The 26,460-nt window shown below is 39.9% G+C and overlaps 2 protein-coding genes and 1 long non-coding RNA gene across 4 annotated transcripts in view; 2 read left to right on the top strand and 1 right to left on the bottom strand.

Moving 5' to 3' along the window:
• Positions 1–11,509, top strand: part of ANKRD44 (ankyrin repeat domain 44) — a 112,737-nt gene extending 101,228 nt beyond the window's left edge. The window contains 10 exon segments of the mRNA XM_030454115.1: positions 340–418; positions 1,309–1,426; positions 2,454–2,670; positions 3,372–3,459; positions 4,970–5,053; positions 6,361–6,506; positions 7,333–7,415; positions 8,162–8,244; positions 9,111–9,202; positions 11,184–11,509. Of these exon segments, the coding sequence (XP_030309975.1) occupies positions 340–418; positions 1,309–1,426; positions 2,454–2,670; positions 3,372–3,459; positions 4,970–5,053; positions 6,361–6,506; positions 7,333–7,415; positions 8,162–8,244; positions 9,111–9,202; positions 11,184–11,449 (1,256 nt within the window). The 3' untranslated portion in view covers positions 11,450–11,509.
• A 2,839-nt stretch (positions 11,510–14,348) lies between these two features.
• Positions 14,349–16,705, bottom strand: LOC115598576. The gene is made up of 3 exons (XR_003987742.1): positions 16,602–16,705; positions 15,959–16,140; positions 14,349–15,644 (listed from the first exon to the last, which is right to left on the bottom strand). It is a non-coding gene; the product is annotated as an uncharacterized LOC115598576 (long non-coding RNA).
• Positions 16,706–16,845: 140 nt separating this feature from the next.
• The window catches only part of PGAP1 (post-GPI attachment to proteins 1), a 29,484-nt gene continuing 19,869 nt past the window's right edge, over positions 16,846–26,460 (top strand). The window contains exons 1-4 of one of the 2 annotated variants that reach the window (XM_030454337.1): positions 16,846–16,998; positions 21,355–21,508; positions 24,591–24,766; positions 25,349–25,520. In XM_030454337.1, coding sequence (XP_030310197.1) covers positions 16,846–16,998; positions 21,355–21,508; positions 24,591–24,766; positions 25,349–25,520 — 655 coding nt within the window. The remainder of the gene's footprint in view (positions 16,999–21,354; positions 21,509–24,590; positions 24,767–25,348; positions 25,521–26,460) is intronic. The other variant, XM_030454338.1, reaches the window with a different exon arrangement.

The raw sequence follows: 26,460 nt of genomic DNA, 5'->3' as shown, positions 1-26,460 counted from the left end.
TAGTGTTTTTCAAAGCAAAAAAATGCTGTTCTGTTTGTCCCATGAGTTGGGTGAAGCTGAAGCCTTTAAGCCAGCTGACACACAGATGGATTTCCAGTGTCAGAACTGGTTTCCAACAGCAGTGGCTTATGTTTGAAAAAGCAAAAGCCCTGCTGTTGAGAAGCAGCTGTGGCTTCCAATAACATCAAGCCAGGAAAGCTGGGAGAAGCCAAAGGGGTGTTATGGGCTGTTCTGAACATGACATTTGTATCATGCTGGAATTAATCTGGACTAATAACCTGAAATGGTAGCTCTCTGAGATGCACCAGAGTTTAATTAAAGGTGTTTTTTTCTTGATAGTCATTCATGGCCACACACCTTGTTTACGGCTGTTGCTAGAAGTTGCAGACAACCCTGATGTGACAGATGCCAAAGGACAGTAAGTTCTCTGCATTATGGTTTTCTTCCATCTCTCATTCCAGCAAAAACTCAGCTATCTTACCATTTAAAAAAAAACCAAAACATTTTATTTGAAATTCTCTGTTTCCTGCACTTGTCCTCCCAGAATTTTGCAGAGATCACAGAGCACTCAGCTGATCTGAGCCATGTGGAAAGGATTATTCATCAATCTGAGCCTTTGCTTCATACTTAAAACAGTTCTACAGAGCTGCTGAGGGCCAGATTCCATACAAACTAACCAGCTCCTGAGATCTTTCAGTAAAGAGTCTTTGTCTTTCTAAAAGGCTGCTGTTTCAGGATTTAGTTGGTATGTTAGGATGGTGCAGTGGGGCAGAATGTTTATCTGAGGTGACACAGGGATGTGAAATATCCCTACAGAAATTTTCCTTCCTGTTACATGACAGTTGGAGAGGGAGAATAAAGTATGTTTTTAAAGTAAAAATGTGACTGGTTGAAAAAACTTATTTGGGGTGCCTGGAAGATACCTGATTAGACATAGAGTTTAAATGGTATTACACTTATCTAAAAATAGAAGAATAGATCCCTTTCAGATACAAAAAAAAATAATAAAAAAGGGAAGATAGGTTTGTCCAAGTTTGGCTTGAATAGTTTACCCATGTTCCTTCATCCCCTTTAAGGAGTTGTGCATCAATTGCCAACGAAATGCTTTAGCACCTTAATTTCATATAAAAGGTCTTCATTTGGGTGTTGTGTAGATGAGTGTGGTGAAAGAAACAAATTTGGGGGTAGGAATGGAGAGAAATGCAAAACTTCCTGACTTCTCTGTCCCTGTAAGTGAGCAGTGGCAAGGAGTTGGTCATTTTCTAGCTGTGATTGATTTCTTTGTTGTTTTTTTTTCCTTTTTCCTAGAACCCCATTAATGCTTGCAGTGGCATATGGGCACATTGATGCTGTTTCTTTATTACTTGAAAAAGATGCATCTGTAGATGCAGCTGATCTCCTGGGATGCACAGCTTTACACCGAGGGGTAACTTAATTTTTATGTTTCTTAATGGTTTTGTCGTGACTGCTACAGCTCACCTATTAATACAGGGATATCAGATGAATGAAATGTAAACACAGGGAATACTGCAAATGCTTGGAAACATGGCCAAGCACAGTCAGTGAGGTAAAAAGCAGGACAGATCTGCTCTCAGCAACGCTCAGCTTTTGACTTTATTTCACATTCACTTAAATTAATAAGATAAAATACTGATCAGACCAATTTTTCCTGGCTCTAGACACTTTAGTATAGCTTTTATATTTTTACATTGTTTTTATAACTGAGCACCTTATGAATTCTGGAAAGAATTTCTTGGAAAGAACTGCCCAGCAGTTATTTTAAGTTTTCTTGAGGAGGATGGTGTAAATAAGTAACCCTGAAGTTTTGATCTGGAGGCTGTGAAACTCGAGGCAGATCTCATCTATTTTCTAAGAGTCAGGTTTTAACCCTACATGAAGTTGGTGCCAGAGGTGATATTTATAGAGAGCTCTGTGCTAATTGCAGTGAGCAGTTCAGCTCAGGGCTCCAGCACAATTCTGTAATAAAAGCTCTGGCATAAAATTTCTGTTCTGTGTTGATAGCAGAATATGAGCATGAGCAAGATATCCTACCCTGTGCATAATACTGAGGTCACTGATAGTAACTGGCCAGCTGATAGAACAGCTTTTCATATTTCTGATTATATTCTTGATCCTTTTTTCCCTCAGTTTTTCTCCCACATTCATTACACAGTTTTGGGAAGACAGGCTCAGGTTGCCTGAACCTCTCTCTTTATTTATGTTTCCTTAGTCTTAAACTCCTCCTGGCTTTTGTGCCTCACTTAATGGAGTCTGCTTCCCTTGAAAGACATTCCCAAATACATTTCAGTTATCAGAGGTATGGATGGGAGCAGTGGAGCTTTCATCCCTGCCACCTGCATCCCATCCTGGCCCGTTCCTCTTCCCACGCACCGATGAAATTCCACATTCCCTGGGCATTATTCTAACCCTTTCACTCATTCCTTTCTTACCAGATTATGACTGGGCACGAGGAGTGTGTTCAGATGCTGTTGGAGAAAGAAGTCTCCATCCTGTGTAAAGACAGCAGGGGCAGAACACCTCTGCACTTTGCAGCAGCTCGGGGTCACGCCACTTGGCTGAGTGAATTACTGCAGGTAGCACTTTCAGAGGAAGACTGCAGCCTGAGAGACAACCAGGGCTACACACCACTGCACTGGGCTTGCTACAATGGTAAGGTTCTCCCTGGGTTCAAATGTGGCCTCAGTTTTAGGGCAAGATGAATTCAGAGCAGCTTAGTGCTTGGTGAAGCTTGAAATGAAAGAGGGGGATTCTCTCCCACTCTGATTAGTGTCTCTGATGGTCACCCTGTGGTGAAATCCCAGCAGTGCTTCCCAGTGGCTTTGCAGCTCATTTGCTCTGGGTCACAGGAGGTGAAGGTGAAATTCAGGTTTTACTGACAGCAGGGATTAAATTCCCATGGATTCCTGTGGGGCCAGGAATGCTCCTTTGAGGTGTCACCTTCATATTTATCCATGCAAAAGACCACGGGGATAGATGGGTGTTCTGAGCTGATGATTCTAAACTGAACTTGGTGCTTAATAAAAGGGTAAAGCTTCCTAATGCCATCACTGAAGATCATCTTTGGTGATCTGCAGGGCAGTAACTAACATAAGGCATACATAACATCACATAGACACAAAAGTGGTTTTTTTTTTCTTTTTTTTTTTAAATGAAAAGCTACTGTAGCCTGGATCTTTCTTGCTGCTGCCATAAAAAAAAATAATCCGTTAATAATTCTATCACATCAGAGCCTTATGTACACATTGTGTTCAACTTTGAACTTAACCTCAAATTGTGCTCCAGATAAGCCTAAGAAAATGAAGTGAATTACTTGCTTTGTGCAGCACTGTGAAGTGTTTGGTCTCTCACAGGTCATGAAAACTGCCTCGAGGTACTCTTGGAACAAAAACCATTCCGCACACTCTGTGGTAACAGCTTCTCTCCATTGCACTGTGCTGTGTAAGTAGAAATGGCCCCTAACAAATGCTTAGGATGTATCAAGAAAAAGCAACAGTGCCAAAAGAAAGCTGTTGTTTTGTTTAGGTTTTTTTAATAGTTTTATTTCCATAAGCAAATAATTTCAAAGCTGATAACAAAATAGTACTTGTGCCTGCTGAAAAAGTGGTAGAAAAAAAGACACAGAATAAAAGAGTGTCTTGGTCTGTTAAGGATCAGCTTCTGAAGTTCCTCTGACACCCAGTGCCTGAAAATGAAGACATCTGCCAGAACTGAGATGATTCTTTTTCAGCAACAGCAACAAAACATTGATATTCCTTATTCAAATACAGCAGAATGTTTTCTTATGGGAAGGCTTCCAGTAGAGCAAAATCAGAACTTTTTATAACATAACTGCAATTTTAAAAAGACAAGATTGCTTTTGTTTGTAGGACCTGACATGAGTTACTGAAATGAGCCATCAGAAGAGGAAGGAATTAAGCACTGAAAACCAGGAAGGTTTGCATATGTTTGTTGCAGTGCTTAATTCCTTCTATATTCTTTTAGAAGAATGAGTATCTTCCAGAAGTAATGACAGGCATGACAACTTTGTAGGCTTCCCTTCTACATTCCACACCATTGGAAGGAAGAAACATGATTTGTCATTTATCAAACTTTGAAATTATAACCCCCTCAATATACTAGAGAAGTACAAGTATCTGTACACCAGCTTTTTTAATCTGCTTAAAATAACATAATTTGTGGCTCAAATGTAATATTTGAAAACTTAATTTCTAGTGATAGTGTTGAATTTTTTTCCCCCAATATTTATATTCTTTAAAAATCAGTATGTAATTCTCAGACAGATTAAGAAACGTGTGCAGCTTAAAAATGCATGCAAGTTTAAAATGAAAACAGTGTGGGTGGGTATTAGCTATACTGTATGACCAGTACTGCTACTAAACGTTGTTCATTTTTGTAATTACATGAGAGAAATTAACAGTAACCAGCAAAAATAGTAATTGAGAAATCCACTGAAGGAAAAGTATTAAATGCGTGAGTTGGAAGAGATCATAGAATCATAGAACTGGCTGGGTTGGAAGGGACCTCAGAGATCATCAAGTCCAACCCTTGATCCATCTTGATGTCATCTTCAGTGCCCAAAGCATTAGGATAAAGCTTTCTGTGTGTAGGTATCTGTGACTGAGTGCTTTCCAGATCCAGGTGTGTTTGACATTTAGACTAAAGGATTTGAAAGTATTAAGGTCTTAACTCTAGGTTTGTGCTGCACTTCCAGTTGCCTTTGTGCACAGTGAACTGCAGGATCAGCTTTGCTTTACGGACTGAAATTCAGAGTAGAGGATGCAGTTTGGCTACATGGAGAGATAGGAGTAAAGAAAAAATGTGAGTGTTAGGATAACTTATAAATAACCAGTAAGACCTATTGGTGGGAAGTAAAGTAAAATAATACTGGAAAGTGGGAAAAAGATGCAGGTTTCTTACCTTTTTGAAAATGTCTTTTTTTTTTTGGCAGAATCAATGACCACGAAAGCTGCGCATCGCTGCTGATCGGAGCCATCGATGTCAGCATTGTCAACTGCAAGGATGACAAAGGAAGGTAAAAGTTTCTTTAAAAAATTGCATTTTCATCTTCATGAATCCACCCATTTTTCATCATTCTTTCTGAACCTCTGGAACTAATCCTTACCTGGCGTGGCTGAATGAAGATTTGTCATGCTGACTGCTCCACGCAGCAGTCTGCACTGTGACACAGTTAAATGGTGGCTCACTTGAATGAAGAATAATGTGAAATATTCAGTCCTGCAGTGGATATGAAAAGGAATACAAAAGAATTAGTATTTTGGTTTTTTAGAAGAGCTGTGGCTATGGGCTGTTTCCTTGAACCAGTTTTCTTTGCTAAACATGTTTGTCTTTGCTAAATGGAGTGATACCCTGTACCTGCAGAAAAATCTTTCATTAAAAGCTTTATGTTAGCATTCTCCAGGCACACAACTCAGAACATCTATGCAGCAAAATAATGTTGATACACCAGGAGGTGCCAAATCCTTCATTTGTCACACTAATAATCTCACTGTGTGTGTGCACATTAAATATAAAATTAAAATTGCTGAAATTCTAAAATTCAAATACCCATTGTTATTAATTAAAACAAACTCTATTAATTTCTAATTAATTTCTATTAATTAAAACAAGGTCCAGACTTTCTGTAAAGTCTTTCTTACTTGCTCCTGTAAGTTAGGAGAGCAAAGTCTGAAGTAACAGTATGACCTGGGCTGTGTACCTATTATCTTCCATCCCTGACACTCACACTTCAGACCCAAAAATGCCATCAGGAGACAGTGACTGAATTCTGGTGTCTCAGTCTTGTGGAAACTGATAGGATTCAGAGTGGTTAGAATTCCTTCTGTCCTTTATAATAATGGTGCAATTTTAGCTTCTTGCTGCAGTATTTTTGACTATAACTTGAAACAGTTTTTATGGATTATGGATCTGTTCTTTTCTGAAAGCTCTTCCCCTTTTGTCTTGTTAGAAAAATATAATTGGAATAATAATAATAATAATAATAATAATAATAATAATAAGGGGGGATTGGGCTGCTTTTCATATTGCACAGTGTACTCCATTCAAATAAAGGCACTGCTAAAATGAGTGCCCTACCTCCACTCTATCATAACCACTTCATACTTCCCTATTTTTAAAGTTTATATTGCACCAGGACAGAGACTGTAAATATTATTTAACTTCCTTCAGATGCTGCTACTATAACCTTCCCCTGGCGAGAACTCAAAGTCTCATAAGGAAGAAAAAAAAAATAATTACAAATGCTTTGCACTGCCAGGCTTTTGGGTGGGTAAGTGAACAGGAATATTATCATTTTTAATCTTGGGTTGTTTTCCCCCCCAGAACCCCCCTGCATGCAGCAGCCTTTGGGGACCACGTGGAGTGCCTCCAGCTCCTCCTCAGCCACAGCGCGCAGGTGAACGCCGTGGACCACGCAGGGAAAACTCCTCTGATGGTGGCAGCTCAGAATGGTCACCCGGGTGCTGTGGGTGAGTACACCCTTCTCCTAGAAAGAGGAGGGATACTGCAGTTACTGTCCCAAATAGGTAGTCATGGTTTTTTGGCTTTTTTTTTCCTGTGAAAACTAAATTGGGTGGGTGCCTGTAAGAAGCTGCCTTTACAGCTGTAAAAAAAAAAAAAAAGTCATTGTTTGTCAGCAGCCTTGGTGAACATTTGCAACCTTGAGTCTTATTTCCTTCCAAGAGCACACATGAAGGAAGCACTTTTTCTCTTACGTTGTTCACTTTCATTAATTTAAACTTCATTTAATTAACAACTGCACGTGTGAAAAAAAAAAAATAAAAATCACGTAACCTTTTTGTTTTGCTCTGCTATAGGAAGTGCTGTTGTTAAAACAGCAGCTCTCAGCCATTTCTTTTCCAGGCTAGAATGTACCAGAGACACACAGATTGGCTGAGGAGAATTCCCTTTTCTCTAGCTTTGACAGCACAGACTGCCCCCTGAATTCTTTATCTCCACTTAGTCCTCCCAAGGGAGGACCCACAGTTGTTCTCAGGAGAAGGTGACTCAGGCAGAACGTGCTGCTCTGCGAGAAGGGGAGTTTAAAAATAATTCAGATCAATACATATCTGACAGTTTGGGGCAGAGTGGCTGAGCTATCAGCTCTACCTTTGCTGATTAACTGCATTAGGTTTGTCTGTTCTCATTCATTGTTTTCACTTCATGTCCTAAAACATCACACAAAGGCTTCAGTGATTAGCATGTGTGCACATCTATATAGAAATGCTTTTTCACTCTGTTTTTATGTTTTTCTGCCCATTGGGCTTCTTCATTGGTTTCTGCTCCATCCCTCAGACTTTCTGGTGAACATTGCCAAGGCTGACCTGACACTGAAAGATAAAGAGCTGAATACATCTTTGCACTTGGCTAGCAGTAAAGTAAGTTGAAGACCTCTGCATGCTTCTGTTCTCTGCTGTCTGTTTGTGGTCCCACATTTTGGGTTTTTTTTTTCTGTAGTGCAAATCTGATGGTCAGACTTGTGGTGAGGAAGGCAGCATTGTTCTGAGACAGACTTTTCTTCAAGTCTGTCTCAGACTCTTGTAAATTGAGAAATTTGGGTGTCTCTTCTGACAGCTGAAACATGAGGAAGCACCAAGAGAAGTAATGGAAACCCCCCTTAAGATTTTACCAAATAATCTCAACCTTAGATTTAGTACCAAAAGAAAAAGTGTTTATTTCTTCTCCTCCTGTGGAAAGAACTCAAACGTTCCCCTTAACAGAATACCAGTAAAACCAGAGGCATTGCTTAGGTTGGTAGGAGTGTCTTTTACCACCCTTTCTTCCTCTTCATTCTAATAGTTACTGCTGCTGCCTGTTCCTGCTAGAGAAAGCTCATGGGGTTCCCTCTGCTGGACCCCCCTTCATTTGCATCTCTTCACAGACTGGGTTCTGGTGTGATGGTATTACTCCAGTTTCTGCACACGTGAACTTCAGAAAATACAGTGTTAGTTTTTGGGATTAAACCATCTCTTTCTGTGTTACTATGCAGTTTGAATAAATAACCCATTGAATGCTCTCTCAGGAGAATTAGGAGTGTCCTCTGAAAGCTGAGGTGAACTCATATAAAGAAAGGAGGGTTGAAAGATAGTTTTGTTACACAGTTTTGTTTTCTCAACTTTTACAGGGTCATGAAAAATGTGCCTTGTTAATACTTGACAAGATACAAGAACAGAGCCTTATTAATGCAAAAAATAATGCATTGCAGACGTAAGTATATTGACTGAACAGGAGATTCCAACTTAGCATTTGAAATTCACATCTCAGGTGTTTTCATAGAGCAAAACAAAGATGATTTTGGATGGCTTTGTGTGCTTGGCCTTGAAACAGCCAAATCTGTACTGCAGTTTCTCTTTTAATATTGGTCCCATCGATGCCAATTCTATACCTGGTCTGATGGAAAAATTAAATGAGGTAATTTGTTTGAAGACTGTCAGGATGTCTATTAATAACATGATTAATAATGAATGTGTTTGTATACATCTGGCATTTCCTAGCTTTTTGAGCTTCACCTTAACTGTAAATAATTCATTTAGAGTTAAGGTGGTACGTTGAATTTTAAGGGTTGTTTAGGGGACACTGAATGTGCAACTCCTGTCTATACCAGCAGAGTTAAAACTACCAATATTCTTATTCCAGTTATAACTATTGACTGGTGTGAGGGAGTCCCACGGGAGCAGATTTAGTGAGGAGTTCAGGTGGCAAATCATCTAGTGCTTGCAGAAGGATGGAAAAACAGCATTACTTCAGTCCTAGGTTCATTTTCTTGTTAAATGTCAATTATGTGCTGCAAACGTGGAAAAAGGAGAGCTTTTTAAAGAAATGCTTTGGCCTGGGAAGTCTTAAGCAACCTTTGTGTATCTAAAGGTAATTATATTGGTCTTGCACGTAGGTATTTTAGATGTTGGAATATCAGGATTATTTTCAAGACTGTAATGTAATTTAATGCTGCAGTCTAATTGTAAAGATCTAAAAAAGAAACATTTTCATTCTGCTGCTGGGTATGTTTCAGGATTACCTTTTTGTAGAAAGTCTCTTTTGAACTGAGCTTGAATTTTGTTGTTTTGTTTTTGCAGACCTCTCCATATTGCTGCACGAAATGGCTTGAAGATGGTAGTTGAAGAGTTGCTGGCCAAAGGGGCCTGTGTCCTAGCAGTAGATGAAAATGGTAAGTAAATTATACACTTTGGCAATCTGCAGTAGGACTTAACAGGTGATTTTACAACAGACCAAAGCAATAGACTTAAAAGCTGATCACAGACATCATCAGTGCTCTTGTCCTCCCAAGAACAGTGAACTGTGTGAGTAAAAAAACCACAAAAAACCAACCAAACAACAAACCACCAATCCCATTTATTTTTATTTAATATAAAAATGCATTCTAAACACCACAGCAGTCCCTTTTACTGTTCATTTTGCATGTACTGTCAGCAGCAAGTCTTTTTTAATGCTTGAGTGCTGTGGTAACTTGAATTTCCTAAGCATGCAAGTGGCACCAGATAATTCTGAGGCCTTGCAGCAGAATTAAGGATTATGCATTCAACCAGTGCATGCTTTAATGGGTAAGAAGAAAACCATCAAGGTGTTTTCTTGTGTCCTAGCTCATTCTGAGATCAAAGCTTGTGCTTCCCAATTATCTGGCCTGATCCAAGATGCAAATAAATCACTGTTGCCTCATCAAATACATGATTAGTTAATGAATCTGATAATTTCCATTCAGATCTCAGTCAAGTCCTTCCCTAAATGCTGTGAAGCTCCTAAAGGGCTGTGCTTCTGTAATTAATGTTTTTTAAAAAACCGTCTTCCTGAAATAAGCTGTTTTTGCTTTCAATACTGACTTTATGGCATTGATGTAACAATTTGCTATCTCCATCTTCCTGTATCTATAAAATAACAACAATAATACTCACCCATCATTGCAAGACATTTGAGATCTATGGACAAAAAGAGATGAGTGGTGAGTATTTGCTCTTAACCAGATGCTACTCGAAACACTTGCATGAAAGAGTTCATCTGGCCCTAACCTAGGAAATTGAACCAGACTAATCACAGCTTTTATCATTACAATTGTACATAGACACCCAGCTAACCTGCACGTCTCTAACGAATGGGAATAACGTTTTAAATTTTATACACATTTGGGATTTTTTTTCCACTAACTGCAAACGCAGAGAGAAATTGAAGTGCAGCCTTAACACTCCCATTTGTCCACCCAGCTCGCCTTGGCTGTGGGTGTTCTCACCTTCCCTGAGGCAGGAGGATATCAGTGGTTGTCACTGCCTCAGGCTGCTGCTGCACCACTTTCCATTCAGCCACCTCCAAAGAATTTGTTTGCTCTTGGTGTAAAGCAGGATTTGTGCAGGAGTGTTACACAGCAGCCTGCTGAACGTCTACCCAGCAAGTGTACTGGGCATGCTGGTTTCCAGGAGCTGCTTTAGGGGCAGCACTGGGAGCCAGGTGAAACTGGAGTGAAGGCAAGCTTTTCATAGCTCCCCAGTTCTTCCTTTTACTGACATCCGTAGAATATTAACTTTTGTGTTTCAAGTGGATGCCATGCTTGCTGAAGACAGTCATTACTCTTCTAACTTAAATTTGCATAACTAAACCTCCACATAGTCATACCTGCTCTCCATACACCAAATGCACTGGTCTAATTATTTTTTTCTCTCATCATTTGATTCCTAATTAAACTGCTTTCTGAGTTGAGCAGGTACTCAGCTGATCAGCATTTGAAACAGCTCACTCACTACTTCCAAATTACTCTCTAGTGAAAGTCCTTGTTCTCAGAATGAGACTTGTTCACACACACAGAAACTGAAGCCAGTTTCTGTCCCTGTTGCTGTACTCCCTGTGTCCCCTTGTGCTTGTGAACACCACGAGTGCTTTTCATCCACCCGTGGAAGCCCCTTTGCTGCCCGAACTCTACCCGAGTGCCGCCTGTCGTGGTCACAGCCCTCTGTAGAGCCTGTGTTTTCCCAGCATGTCTGACTCCCAGGAAGTAACAACCCCCCAGTTGCCTGGCATGACCACTGTGACTTGAGCACCCATCTCCTGCTCCCCACATCCCCTGGAGATGTACCCGAGGAATGCTCAGTGCCCCTCTCGGTGCCCTCAGTACTAACCATTGCCTTGTCTGCGTTTGTGCCCAGGTCACACTCCAGCCCTGGCTTGTGCTCCTAACAAAGACGTGGCTGACTGCCTGGCACTCATTTTGGCCACCATGATGCCTTTTTCTCCTCCCAGTTCAGTGACGGCTTTCAACTCCGTTTGTTTTAAAAAAGACACTTTGGGCAGGACACATCTCTGCGGTGGCTCCGGCACGGGTAGCGTTAACGCGTACAATAAGCCCCTGAGTAACAACCTAGGAACAGAGGATGGGTACAATGAGAATGATTCAGATTCAGAAACATTTTGACTCTTTTTTTTTTTTTTTTTGGTATTCAGAACCCTTTTTTTTTTTTTTTTTGTAATTAGTGTTTTCAGCTTTAATTTTTGTCTTTTTAAACGGCTCGAATCCCTGTGTTCTTAACCAATACTCTTGACAAGTAGGTGTTGGAAGATTTCTACTGTTGTTGAGAATCAAGCCTTTAAATAACAAAGTTAGAGGGTTCCCATTAATATTCTACAGCCTTTCAGCTTCCTGATGTAAGTGCCCCTGTGGAAAGTCTCTACCTCTTACTTTAAGGAAAAAAAAAAACAAACAAAAAAACGGAGAGAAAATGCCTTTTTTAATTTTTGACAGCACAAATAAACAGGGAACTGTTTGTAAAAAGTTCTTATATCTTTCAGCTGTACCTTTAGTATGTGATTATGTTTCCAGTGTAGCCTTCATAGATTTGAGCATCAACCCTTTCTTCTGTTTGTCTGTTTCCTGTTTCCAGGGGCTCTATTATTAATTAGATAATTTTTTATTTTTATTTTTTACACGAACCAAAGGTAAAGTTGTAAATCTGAAAACTGCCTGTATGGCTTTCCTACAGGAGACTAAACCTTCTACATTCTCTGTGTATTAAGCACTTAAACCTACAGAAGGCACTTTTTACAGTTCTTAGTTGCAGCACACAGTTAGAAAAATATAAGCTCTGAAGGTCAGATTCTACTTCTCACCATGTTTGTGGAACAACTTGTGTAAAATGAAAATCACTTGGCCCTTATTTGTTTTTTCAACCCAGCACAAACGTAGACAGTTTATTTGCACTACAGAATTAAGAGTCATTGGACCTTTCTGTCGCCTGAGCCATTAACCTTGAATCTAGTATCAGAAAAAAGTTAGAAATAAATCAGGTGTAGGCAAAGGTATGTCTAAAAGTTTATAAGTACTTGCCAACTAAAATGGATTTTTTCCTTTTCTATGTTTAAATAATTTATTTTTACTGCAAACAGTATCAAATTTTAGAATACTTTTGCCCGTGTTTGGGTTAACAGAGCAAAGGTAAAGCAATGAAAAGCGTGACACCAAAAGTTGAAATACCAAACACCACAAAAAAAAAAAAAAAGCAGCTTTCAGTGCAGGGGATTGGACACCTGAGCTAAAAAAAAGCCTCTTGTCACCAGCTTTTAAAGCAATGTCAACTTTGTGAATATGTTTACTCCTTCTGCCAAAGTTTCTAGGTCAAATGGACCACGACCCTCGCCTGCAAAGGAAGAATGAGACTTTGTAAACAAAAAACAAAAAAACTTAAACAAAAAGCTATCATGAACTAACCAGCTGTACCAAGAGGACCAAAATTCTTCAGTAATTAAATGGAAGACTTTGCTACTTTTATTTTTTTCTTCAAATGTGAGTGACACAATGAAGTAGTTTTTTCTAAACAGTAAAAATATAAACTTTTGAGGTAATGAGTAGTCTGGAGCAAACTTCACATTTATGACACAGGTTTCAAGTTGATGTTTGTAACTGATGATGTGTTGACCACAGGTTGTGTTTTGATTTGGGTTTTTTTCCCAGACTAAAGAATATGTTCTTATACTTTTAATGTAAATGTGTTTATATTTATTTGAAATGAAACAAATGCCCAGGAAAAATAACTATGGCTTGTTCTCCTAGTTAGCATTTGTGCATACTGTTTGTTTGGCATGATGCAAAATGAAATGTGAATCCAGGCAAGACTGGTGGCCTGAGTAGAAAAAGGAAGAGCTGATGCACTTTGGGAGAGGGCCCATCTTCTTGGATGGAAGGTAAAGATGAAGTCCACATGGGAAAAAGCAGAGAGCAAAACACCTTCCCTCATTTATGAGAACGTAAGAAAGGGATCCAACCCCTTTGCTAGACAAGTGAGAGAACACTGTACAGCTAAAGAAGGGGAAAAGGTAAAAAGTGTTAAAAGTCCTCACTGTATCATTAAAAAAAAAAATCTATGGGAAGAATCCAGTTCTTGAATTAGGTAAAATATTTCTAGAGTAAGTTGGTTTTGCCTTGCTCAATCTGAAATGTTTCCTTGAACGTTAACAAATTCTTAAAGTTTACAACAAAAAATGACAAGGAAGAGTGTGTCCAAAGGTGAACATTTCTTTTCCATCAAATCGATATTTTCTGCAGTAGGATGACACAGCACCTGAAACCTTGGTTTTCTCCTCAGGAATAGCACAGGATAACATTTTTATAATAGATTTCCCTCAAATTTTTTTCCTTTTAAGAGTTGCAGAATAGCAATAACCACCTTACTTTAAGCACTGATAATCAGAGGAGACCAGCTGTCTTTTCAGTAGTGCGTGTTCAGAAATGAATAGAAATTCCAAATTTTGTTGTTTTTTTTTTAATGTGGACTGATGGCATTGAAAATGAACAAATGGGAAATAGCTGTCACCTGTCTATCAGCAAGATTTTAATCTTGGTTTAACCAGAGAGGTAGGGAGGCTCCTTGGCAGGATTGCTTCTAAGTTGCACCCTGAAATACAGAAAGTTGGGCTATCCTACGTGAAGTTGTTTAATCAGGAAAAAAAACCCCAGTCCTCTTTACAGAGAGGATATTGTGTTATTTTAAGCAGCCATTCACAGATTTCAGTATTTTTCTCTTGCTACCATACAGAGTTACTGAAAATATTTCTATATACTTGCAATACCTCATTAACTCTGGTAACTGCGTAGTGCAACAACCGCTGCCTCTTCACGAAGCACACGGAGCACGATAGAACCCCGAGTACTGAGTCCCTTCCACCCTTCTGGAAACCAAACCTAAACTTTTACTGATTAAACCTTTTCTGGAAACTAACCATGGTGTAAGCATGCAATCTTCCAGAGCTCACAGAAACACAGGATTTGTTAGCAACTCGAGGGCATTGAGAAAGCCAAGTTTTGAGGATGGTGCATTTAGGAGGAAAGCTGTTAGGAGCAAGAAGACTCTTGGAAGCACTCAGTGTTGGCCCACATCTCATGTGAGTTCCCAGAATCCCTTTTCTTGTCTTTTTTTTTTTCTTTTTTTTTTTTTTTTTTTTTTTGTGCTAGTACATGAATCTGTAATATAATTTATCACACGTAGAAACAAATGTGTAATTTAGGGCAGGTATTTAAGCACGGGAATAATTTTTACTCTTGTAAATAATCAACTTGCCTTTCTGTGGACTTTTTACAAGAGTAACTCACAAGTTAATTGTTGCACTTAACCCTGGATCCTGCAATTTACAGTGCGTGGATGAATTCTGTGCCTGCACTGAGCAAAGGGTATTTGAGCCTGGGTGTATTAACAGGATAATTTCATCCTGTATTTTTAGCCACAGCTGCAGGTAGAATCCATAGCAGGACAGGGTCCCCAAGTCTCACTCATAAATACTGAGTTTCAACCTCTGGACTGCCTGAAATTGCTGTGAAATAGCTCAGGGGATTTCTGTTCATCGCTACTAAAAGGGCACCATAATGTGTTTGGTACTTTTATGCAGTAAAAAACTGCCAGATTATTGAACTAGAACAAACACATAAAGAATTGTTTATCCATTGTACTGTTGAGAAACTTGGTTATGTATCTTGAGGATGATTTACACAAAAAAAAAAAATTAAAAAAAAATTGTGGGTTTTATTCTTAGTTATGTAAGAAACATTAGAGTGCCTTTTTATATTTGTGTATTATGGAAATGTTTTGTGAAACTTGTTTTTTTTTTTTTTTTCATTTGAGTGTTATGAAAGCAATATATTACCAGTAAATTTTCATTTCAGACCTTCTTTGAATGTACAAAGTGTTTATTCTTTTCATATGTTCTACTTGCATTGAAATGAAAATTAATATTAAATTTCTATAGGAATAATGTATAATTTTTGCAGTGCTGAAAATGCTTTCTTATTACACAAAAAGTCAACCTTAGGTCAGTGTTATAGGAAAAGGCGTTTTAAACTAGTGACAATCTGAGTGTGTGTATAAAATGTAATTTTATGCGTTTTCTTATGCAGTGATCTACATATTAAAGCCAATATCTTAAGTTTTGTAGGTTTTGTCTTACGCTTTAGCATGTGCAATATATCTTTTCAAACCATCGTGATACAAATCTGGTGCCAGTGTTATATTTTGCATAACATTTGTAATAAACAATATAAAATATTGTTTGATGGCTTCAGTGGGGTTTTGTCGGTATTGTTTGCTTTTGTAAATTGAAGTTTAAGGACTCGGGTTAAATGTCACCTACAGAAAGAGAAAAAAAACTTGATGAGTGGCTTTGGAATTCAACCTGGCTCTTCTCAAGCACAGTTTAGTAACTTTTTCAACTACTGAATGCTGTACTAATGTAATGAAGAACCCTAACTGTAAACTACTATTGCAGTGCATTCAGATGGTTATTTTTACAAATAAAAGAGCTACAAATACTGTTGGAAAACCGAGTTAATTTCCTTTCTTTCAAAGGAGGAGGAAAGGCTTAACTGTGTAGCACTGAAGATGAAAATGCAAATATATATATTTCCGTGTGGTATTTTCCTCGTATGTCACCACTCCGTTACCTTAGTTGGCTGATGCTAGCATCGCTTTCACTGTAGATGTGGGAAGTAGCGTTTCTTTTCGGTCAGAAATTAAACATTTTGCTCTTTTCAGCGAGGAGCACCGCCAGCAGCCGTGCCTGTGTCCTGCAGCAGGGCGGGGTGGCTGTCCCACAGAGACTTAAAAAGCCAGCGCAGAAGAGTGCCTGCAGACAGTAAGTTGTTAAAAGCCCTCAATTAAAGCCAACTAACCCCACTCTCCCCCTCAAAAAAAAAACACCCCACCAACCACCCTCAACTACGTCTTTTTCCGTACGAACTCCTCGAAGCCTGAGGGAGGCTGTGACTTTGCTGCTGGCAGGCCCGCAGCCGTGCTGCGCTGAGCAGCCTGATTTTGGGCGCTCTCCCTCTTCCTGAGGGGCTCGGCTCCTCTCGGCACCCCCTGCCCTTGCCAGCCGAGGGGTGAATCTTCCTCCCCGACACCCCAGGAGCCCACAAACGCCGGTGAGGTGCCGCCGGAGGGGGTGGTGAGGTGAAGCAGCTGCCTGACGGAGGCAGCCAAGCGATGCTGGACCTCCCCATCATGGCGGACACACCTTCCCCTCGCAAGCCGCCCGCCGGAGGAAGCCTTTAGGCAGCTCCCTGACCTCCCTGTCATGGCTCTTACCCCCGCGACATGGCGGACGGAGCCTCCTCAGCCCCGGGGGAGCGGTGCCCGGCCGAGGCCCGGACCTTCCCAACATGGCGGCGACGGCGCTCCCGCTGCCGGCAGCGGGCAGGTTGTGCGGGCAGCCCGCCCGTCCCGCCTCCCGGGCGCTGGCCCTGCCTTCCCCGCCCTTCCCGGTTTGTGTACGCCGGCAGCCCGCGGGGGGACGAGGGCTGGGCTCGCCTCCTCGGCGCGGTGGAGCGCCATGGGGCAGGCGGGCCGCCGGCTGCCCGCCTTGGCGGCTTTCTTCTACGGGGTGCTGGCGGCTCTGGTGCTGCTGGGGGTGCGGGACGTGCTGTTCCTCTATGAGGAGAACCGGTGCAGCATGACCTACATGTACGAGTATCCCGAGTATCTGGTGAGTGTGGCGGCGGGAATGAAGGAAGGGAAGGAAGGAAAAGAAGGAGGGAGAAAGGGAGCGGCGGTGTAACAGGTGGGGCGGCGGGGCTGAGGCGATGCCTGCCTGAGGCGCCGCCCGCCTGAGGTGCCTGAGGCGCAGCCCGCCGGAGGCTTCCCGCTTCCCTCCTCTTCCCTCCTGCAGGGAAGGGAAACCAGCCCCGAAAATGGGGAAAAACACCGCCCAGGCGGCTCCTGACCGCTCCCCTAACTTTGAGGTGAGGTTGCTGCGGGCTGGCAGGGGTGGGGCTGTAATGGTTTTGGGCTTCTGTCATGGGGGAAGGTCGGTGCGCTTATAAGAAGCTCATCCCGGCTTTTCACAGAAACCGCAGAGTGTTAAAGGGTGGGAAGGGAATTCGAGAGATCATGGAGGCCAATCCCACTGCCAGGGCAGGGTCACCTACAGCAGGTCACACAGGAAGGTGTCCAGGTGGGGTTTGAATGGTTCCAGGGAAGGAGACTCCACAACCTCCCTGGGCAGCCTGGCCCAGGGCTCCCTCACCCTCAGTTTTCCCTGTGAGCTTTTTCTTATGTTTACACAGAACTTCTTGTGCTCCAACTCGCACTCATTACCCCTTGTCCTACAATTGGACATCACTGAGAAGAGCCTGGCTCCATCCTCCTGACACCCTTCACATATTTGTAAACACAAAAGAGGGCACCCCTCAGTCTCCCCTTCTCCAAGCTGAAGAGCCCCTCGGCTCCCTCAGCCTTTCCTCATAAGGGAGATGCTCAACTCCATCATCTTTGTGACTCAGTGCTTGGGACTCCTTCAAGCAGTTCTTCTTGAACTGAGGGGCCCAGAGAAGGAGGAGATGCTGGGCCAAGTCCTCTGACAGCACCAGGGAGTCTTCTACTTGGCCCTTGTTGAGACTTTAGACAGTGCAAAGCAACCAATGTGCCAAAAAAGGGGGAAGAGCTGAGATTCAAATGTGAGCGTGTTTCTCAAGCAGAGCAAGAGTCTTCTTGGTGAGCACTTTGTAGGTTACACGGTCCCACAATGTATGGAGGAACTTGTCATCCTGTCTCCAGTCCCTCTCGTTTGGCCAACAAAGCCTTTTAGAAACCTCTTTGAAAAACATGGACTAGTCTGAGAGAGGAGATTGCTGTTGCAACTCTTGTTTTGCAACAGTTGTATTTTTACAACCGTTGTATTATGGCTTAATAGCAGGAAGATGTAATTATCTATGTTATATGCTAATGTGGTATGCAGCTGCTAGAAAGCAGTTTCTCTTTTTAGTAGTAGTCCTTGCTACAGGATTTTCTCTCTTACTGAAAAGCATCCCAAAGCATATTTTGTTGCCAAACATTCGTCATCATCTAATATGTAGTCTATGCTGGAAAAAATATGGAGTAGTCTAGATAATTATTCTGTTCTGAAGTAGCTTGCAAGCTGGCTTGCATATTAAAGAAGACCTTGAAGCAAAACTTTACTACTTTAATTGGCAATGATGATCTATTAACCTTCGTTTGCTAACACTGACATAATCATGATAGCCCACGAAACAGAGCCTTGGTGTAGCTCCAAGGGTTGTCAGTGCTGTGGGACAAAAGTCTTGCTATAAATACTTAAACACTATGCAGTAAGTTTTCAGGTCTCTGAGCAGCCAAAACCTTCTTCAGCTTCAGTCTGAAGCCAACCAGCTGAAAGTTGCTAGCCAAATCTCTGTGGTGTTAGTGGTGGTTGCCTGAAATTCTCATCTGCCACCACGCATCTTTTGTGTGTTTATTCACCATGTCAGGGCTGAAATTCTAAGCATCTCTAGGCGAGTGTTTTTTTGGCAAGAAATGCAGGGTTTAGGGTGTCACCAGTTCCCTGCAGGAGATGAAAGTCACAGCTGGCTGTATCACCTCTCAGAATTCCTGTTCCTTGAATAATCACTTCTTCTGTGTGGAAAACAGTAGTTTTGTGGGGAGAGAAATGAGGAATTTGTCTGGGTTTGCTCAGGCATTATGATTTTTAAGGACCATTTTGTTGTTGGAGGGGTTGTTTGCATAATTTTTAATGTCTTTGTGATGCTGGCATTGGTAGGAGACCACAAGGTAGGAATTCTAGATGAAATGTACCTGTCCTCCCTTCCAGAGTGTCACATTATGAAACAAATAACAGAGAAATTAAACATAAGAAGTTTAATTTCATTTATATCTAATGTGTGGGTTGTCTCAGAGTCAAGCTACTACTGGAATCAGTTTGGATTTTTTTTTTCTTCTTTGTGCTTAACCTTTTTTTTTTTTTTTTTTCTTCATGAGTTATAGAATTGCAGTGTTTTAATTTAAACTACCCTTGTCCTGTTCAGCTAAGCTTGGTGAAAGATTGGGAAGTTAGGGTGACTTTGTCCCATAACCAGGCTGAAAAATGAAGCCTGCATTGACACTATAAAAAGTTACTGCAGTTTATTAAAGCCAATGTCTTGGGAATTCAGAATTTAAAAGCATCATCATGGAACATGAATGTCTGTTTCCCTTTGGAGTTATGCTGCCATTTTATTATAAAATTTGAGCACTGCAATTAAAAAAAACAACCCTAATGTCTTGGTAGTTCAACTCCCATGGATTGTGTAGTTGCTTTTTGCATGGACATTAACAAGGGTGGCTTCTTAATTTTGTGTTCTGTAAAAGTTTTTGAAAAGGTGATGAACCAGGAAGAGACTGTGCAAGAAAGGTTGATTTGATCTGTCATGAAGTGTCATATAAACATCTCTTGATGGCTCTTTTAGTTGAGTAACAGAAACTGATTACTTGAAATCTTTTTTACAGAATTTTGAAAGGCTTTGAAAAAAAGGAGCATTAGGAAGAAATTAGAGAGAGTGAGGTCAGTGCAGTTGAAAAGGCAAAGTGATGGAGAAAAGGGAAAGAACATTGGAAAGATGATCTGAAGGCCTTGAACAAAGTTTAACCTTTTTTGTTTACAGTGAAAGAATTAAACACTCTTAAGTATGTGTACTTTGTTAAGATATATAATACTATAAATATATGTCTTATATATATTATCCTAAATATCCCATATATATTTAAAAATATATATCAAACATCATACAAAGATATTGCAGATAACCAATATGGCAATCAAATTGAAGGCTAAGGCAGAAGAGAAATAATCTTAAGCTCAGGAGAGGCAGAGAAGAAGAGGGGAAGGGGAAAAGTGTATGTGTACAGTGAATTAAAGCTAAGTCCCCTTTACTGTAAATGCAGCTGAGAGAAACAATAAAATGTGCAAAACAGAGAGGCTTCTAGTTTGAGAAAGCAATGAAGGGAGACTTTGAAGATTTCTGATGCAAAACAGAGTTGAGTTTTGGCCTTATTCTTTTAAACAAGTGTTTCCTTAACACGAATTACCCCTTAATAAATTTATTTTCCAATTATCTTCTGTCTCGAATTATCATAAGTAATCAAATGCTAGAACAAGTGTATTCACATTCACTGAAATTTTTATTAAAAAAAATAATCTTAGACACTCAAAATTATAAACCAGCCAACCTCCATACAGAAGTTGGTTAAATATTTTCTCCCTTACTTCTTGTTTGGTTTAAAACATTGTCATGTGGCTCTAAAAGTCAGAGCTGCCTGGTCTAAGACTTTATCATCTTCTGCTCCTCAGGTTCAACAAGATTTTGTTCTTTTCTCTTTGGGAATTTGCAATCCTGTGACTCAGCTGGGTGATAGGTGTTTAGTTTTGGGCTTCCTTGTTTCAAGGTGACAATTGGCTGTGTAAATCAGATCCTGAATTGTTACAAACCCAGGCTGCTTGTCACCAGGCTACAGAACCATCTCTGAAAAAAAAAAAGCCCTCAGAGTAGGGTGGGTTTATTTTTTCTGGCAAGGTGGCTACTGATGCTGCTGATGTTCCCATTGCTGGCTACAGCTCTGAAAAATCACCAAAGAGAATTTGTGCTGCACCTCTAATTTACCCTGCTGTCAGCTGACATCTGTTCTTGAGGTGGAGGGGTTTTGATGTGCTTTTAAAAATTTTTATTTATCTCCTTTTTCACCCTGTAGTATAAGGCTAGTTTTACTTTTAGGTGAATAGCTTTCAAAGATACCTAATTGCATTCCTTTGCAGCTTGTTTCAGTGCACTTAATGGTTGTTTCCAGTAGTAACTACAGTCATGCACACTAATACTCTATTAAACAAAAAACTCGATACTTTATTTTTTTTTTTTTTTTAAAAGCAAAAACCCAGTTCTTCATGCTGTGTTCTTTCCACTGTCATTTAAAACAACCATAAAACATAAAGCATACATTCCTAGCTAGCCACTCTGTTTTCATGTCTGCAACAATATAGACAAGGTACTTGGTTTCTTTGTAACTTGTGCCACAGAAAATAAAATTGCCCAAGAAAACAGCCAGAAGATACCCAGCATACGAGCTCTACCTCTATGGAGAAGGGAACTACGCTGAAGAAAACAAAAATCTCCTGTTGACAGGGATCCCAGTTCTCTTTCTTCCTGGGAATGCTGGCAGTTACAAACAAGGTAAGCAATAAACTAAGTTATGGGTATTTTGCAAAGAGCTGGCATATTTTAGTGTCATATAAAAGAAAGAAGTTGTTTTTTTTATAGTTAATTACTATGAACAAAAGTCATAATGGTTGATTGCATTAAGGTGTAGGTATCCTTGTTAGTCCATGGTTTATTTCAAGCAGTCAAAAGACTTCATTTTTTGTTTGAAATCAGTTTAACAGTTGAGCTGTATTTCTGGACTAAGACTTTTAACTTTTTAGAGCCAGGAACAGTGCAGTCTCTGTTATCCTATGGCAACACTGTACCCTTGCTGTGTCTTTTCTCACAAACATCTCTCTGGTTTTGATTTGAACAACCTGTAGTGCAGCTATGCCAAATAAAACGAGCCCTGACTTTGATCAGGAGAAACTGAACAAGCTGCCAGCTGTCATGTGAAATAATTACATGCTGCAGAAACCAGCATCATCTGATGGCTTCCTCTGTTGCTTCAGTGTATCCTTCCTCTTTATCAGGAGGGTTTTTTTGCTCCTTAGCATCAACTTCTCACTTGACACAGCCTGTATTTGTTTTCCAGGTTATTCCCTCTTATGCTGCTAGGCTCCAAATGAAAAGAAGCAATGCTTTCTAAAGCATTTTTATTTTTCATTGTAAATACCAAAGTTAGTAGTTTGATCACAAAATTTTGTGTTTGTTCCAATTTTGGGTATTTCTTCCAGCCTGGGTCTGTCAGGCTGTGATAGTTTGTTCTCTAAATGATGGCAGCCAACCTGATGGGTGTGTGTGGTATAAACCACCACAATTGAAACCCTGATGTCTTACAGGGATCACTTTTCCTTATATTTCCACTGAACCTGATACTTAAATTCCCTATTTTCAGAGAACCTCTACAAAGTTGTTTTCTTTCAGAACATATCCACTTAGCTTCTAACACAGTAAAATACCTAAGAACTTGTGCTTTCAAAAAACCCAGACAGAATTGTAGGCACTGTGGCATCCAAAGAAGATAATGAACATGATGATTATGAGAGATCCCATGTGGACTTCTGTAATTGTGCATAAAGACTTGAAAATCTGTGAATCAATGCTGTCTTTACAAACACAGGCAGTTCATCTCTCTGCAGGAGAGAAGATGGTACTTTAAGAGTATGTTTGGGATCAAAAGGAAATATCTGAATGGGAGTACATGCTGTGGATATTGTGTGCTGCTTGAGATCTGGAATATTCTTTGTCTTAAGAAGCTGCTTGAGGGGTACTGGTGATAAGTCCTATGTGCATTTTTCAAAGCCTTCTTCTGTCTTGATCCATGGCTCAGGATAGTTTTTATTATGGATTTTGTGAAAATTTATATTTCATTCAGAATTTTTTGTGGGATTAGACTTTCATTCTGATAGGTGAGCAGAAAAGGTGTTGCTGTTATTTTCATGCTTATGTAAAATTTATTCATGTTTGCTGAGGAATTACAACAGAAGTGCTGCTGCTTCTGCTGCCTTTGATGTCCTTGGTATTTTGATGTGTACAGACACTTTTGAGACATGTTAATTCATCATCTTTTGAGGGCACTAAAATGAACCTTTTAAAATGTTCAAAATCCAGGTTTTGAGTTAAAGATGGTAGTCTGGTTTGATTGTTGGCAACTAACCTGAGATTGGTAGGACTGAGATCTTGAGTTCCATTTAGGAATCTGTCACACTTTGTTTGCAATTATTTTACCATGAACTCCCAGATATAAAGTTGATATAAGATACTTGATCTTTTAAATCCTCTTTAAGTCTTTTCAAACCATTTTGAAGGTGTTCTTCTTGCTTATTAGCTTTAGATAGAATTGCTGAAATTATTGACTGCAATGATTTAGATTTCTCATTTTCATCACGCTGCCAATATCTGCTTGGGTGTTTGAACACGTACAGCCTCTAATATAATATAATATAATATAAATATAAATGTATAATTTTCCCATTTTGTGAGCTTTGCTGCAATTTGTTTCAGGCTTTCATTTCCATAACAAACTTTTCCCAAAAGGAGGATTCTGCAGGCTGCAAATCTCTGATACTGTTGCACTCTGGAAAAATCTTGTTTCTCTGTGCTGGATTTGTGTGGACCTTTCTGGCAATCATTTGTTCTTAATACACTCACTTTAGGGACTTTCTCTTTTATCTACTTCTTTCCCTATCCTGTTTTTTTACTTGCAGCTTTTAGTGTTCCCATCCTGCCATGTCTCCATGGAAACTCAGGGACAATTCTGCACTCAGAAGGCTGTGTAAAATAGCAGATGGGGTTAGATGGAGAAGGCAGGTCAGAAGCAAGACTTTGCAAACAGAACATTTCCCCCCTTAAGTTTTAAGGTTTTCGTGTCCCCCATACATATCTTGGTGGTATTTGGGAATGTTGTCCTGGAGCTGATGATTTTTAAAGGAATTTTAGGAAAGCTCAGCAGCAGCAATGCCTCTAGAGATGAAGTCAAGACTGCTCGTTTTGCCTTCTGTATCCTGATGGCAGTAAAAAGGTGCAAAAGTGATTAGAAAAGCAGCCCTTGGGTGTGAGAACATAATCCTTGATCTTGTATAAATTTGTTTTTGACATGAAATAGCTCTGTAGCCAGCAGTAAGCATGGCCACATGGTTCACAGCCATAAGCACAGAATGCAGGTGCTGATAACTCATTCCACATTTACTTTTCATCTAGTCAGGTTGGTTCTTTTCCATGTTCTTCTGTGAGCTCTTGCTATGATATCTTTACTAATATATATTTTTTGTCAGAGGTTTTCTTACATAAGTAGGAAATACAATTATTTCTGTTCTCATTTTACAATTTGGTTCTGACAGTGACCAGCTGAGACTTTTGCTCCAATTGTTTGTGTCTTCAAATCTATTTTTGTAAGGAAAAAAACAAGTGATTGCATATTGGGAAAGAGACTATTTGCTTCTGGGTGTCTTTTTCATCCTTTTTTACTTATTTATGAATGACCTGAGATGAACAATGGATTTAAGATGACATTTGTTTTGAAGGAGATGATAAATTTGTGTGTTTCTCTACTGATGGCAGTGCTCAGCAGTGACTGTGAGCCTGTTCTAATGGATGTGGTTTCTTTCCCTAGTACGTTCTCTTGGCTCCATTGCTCTCAGAAAAGCAGAAGATGTTGAGTTCAAGTATCACTTTAATTTCTTCAGTGTCAACTTCAATGAGGAGCTGGTTGCACTCTATGGTGGCAGCCTGCAACGACAGACCAAGTTTGTGCATGAGTGCATAAAAGTCATCCTGAAGTTGTACAGGGTAAGTAGTGCATGTGCTGAATAATCAGCAGAATGGGATTCAGGGCTGCCTTTCCTGCTGGGAAACTGGAAAATGAGGAATAAAGGAGGGTGACTGTCATGTGTAATAGATTTTTAATGCTTGTGACATTCCCAGAGCCCTGGTCAGGTTCCATATTGCATTTCTAAATAAATGTACAATCTATGGTTTTTTTCTACTAGAGGTGTAAATTTTGCCAAGGTTGATAAATACTAATGTCTCACCATCCAGTTTTCTCTGGGGTAGTTATTTTATATCCTCTGTCTGTAAGAGTCTCAGAAATTAAATTAAGCTAAAGTTTCTAATGCTTACACAGCCTAAAGGATATTTCCTCTTGAGCTGCAAACTTCACATTAAGCATGTTTTTGATGTGGCAACTAAATTTGTGTCCGTTTGGAAACTTTTCAAGTGTATCCTAGTTAATATTCTCTTCAAGAGGACATAAGTTAAATATAGGGGGGAAAAGGTACAACCAGTAACCACAGCTCAATACCAAATCCTTTTTTTGATGTGTCAAATCTATTTTTTGGATTTTCCTGATTTTCTGATTCCTCTTTGCCTTAGGGTCAAGAGTTTGCACCGACCAGTGTTGCAATAGTGGGGCATTCCATGGGGGGTCTTGTTGCAAGGGCATTGCTTACTCTGAAGAATTTTAAGCCTGAACTTATAAACCTCCTCATTACACAAGCCACACCTCATGTTGCACCTGTGATGCCTTTAGACAAGTATCTTACTGGTAAGTAGTGCTCTTTACCCATTTACACTGTGTTTCTGTATTAAGATCAGTGAGCTGCTTGCAAATCCACAGCAAAAGTTGATTTGTTTCTTATAGTTTATCTCTTCCTTTGTTACTTAGAAGTGTCACCTAAAATGGTTGATGTGGACTTGAGCTCCTATGCAGGGCCTGGAGCTCTCAGTAATTTGTAATTTCATTAAGCTGCAGAGCATGTTACTGAATTTGGAAGCTCTCCACTGAATGAGATTTTTTTTCCTTCTGTAAAATAACAAAAAACAAAACAAAGAAAAAAAACCCCCACCAACAAACAAAAAAACAAAAAAAAAAACCAAACAAAAACCAGCAACAAAGCAAGAAAAATAGCCCTCTCCAATTACTTTATCAAATGGATTGCCTAAATAGATTTATTGCTGTGGAAGCTGCTTAATTTCATGTTTGTCACTCCCAAAGGTTGAAGGGATGAGAGTGTTGAATATAGATCTGATTTTGTGTTTTATATAATACATTTACATGTATTTTATATAATACCTTTACATAGCTTCACAAAAGATAGATCATATTTTCTGCTCACTTAAATAGCTGTGGCATAAAAACTGAGATATAATCAATATGCATGTACTGTGCACTTCCTGGGATGCCAGATTTGGCTAAACTACACTGATGAAATACATGCTCAGTGGTAATTGTGCTGTTACATGTGGATATTGAGGGAATTGGTGAAAGAAAGGGAAAGTTTTCATTATTCTCAGTGGCACCTGAGAGGAATGGATTGTCTTTAGCTGCTGAATTTGATTGATTGTGCTTCTATTAATTCTCCCTCCTACAACTGATTGCAATGCAATACTTCTTCCTTGCTGACTGTTTCTGGACTCTGGCTGTCTTAAAAATAAATCTGTGGTTTGCTACTTAAACTCTGTATGTACTCAGCTGATAGAGAACC

This window comes from Calypte anna, chromosome 7, assembly GCF_003957555.1.
Source record: "Calypte anna isolate BGI_N300 chromosome 7, bCalAnn1_v1.p, whole genome shotgun sequence".
Taxonomy (NCBI): Eukaryota; Metazoa; Chordata; class Aves; order Apodiformes; family Trochilidae; genus Calypte; species Calypte anna.
This window is presented reverse-complemented; position numbering and strand designations above follow the sequence as displayed.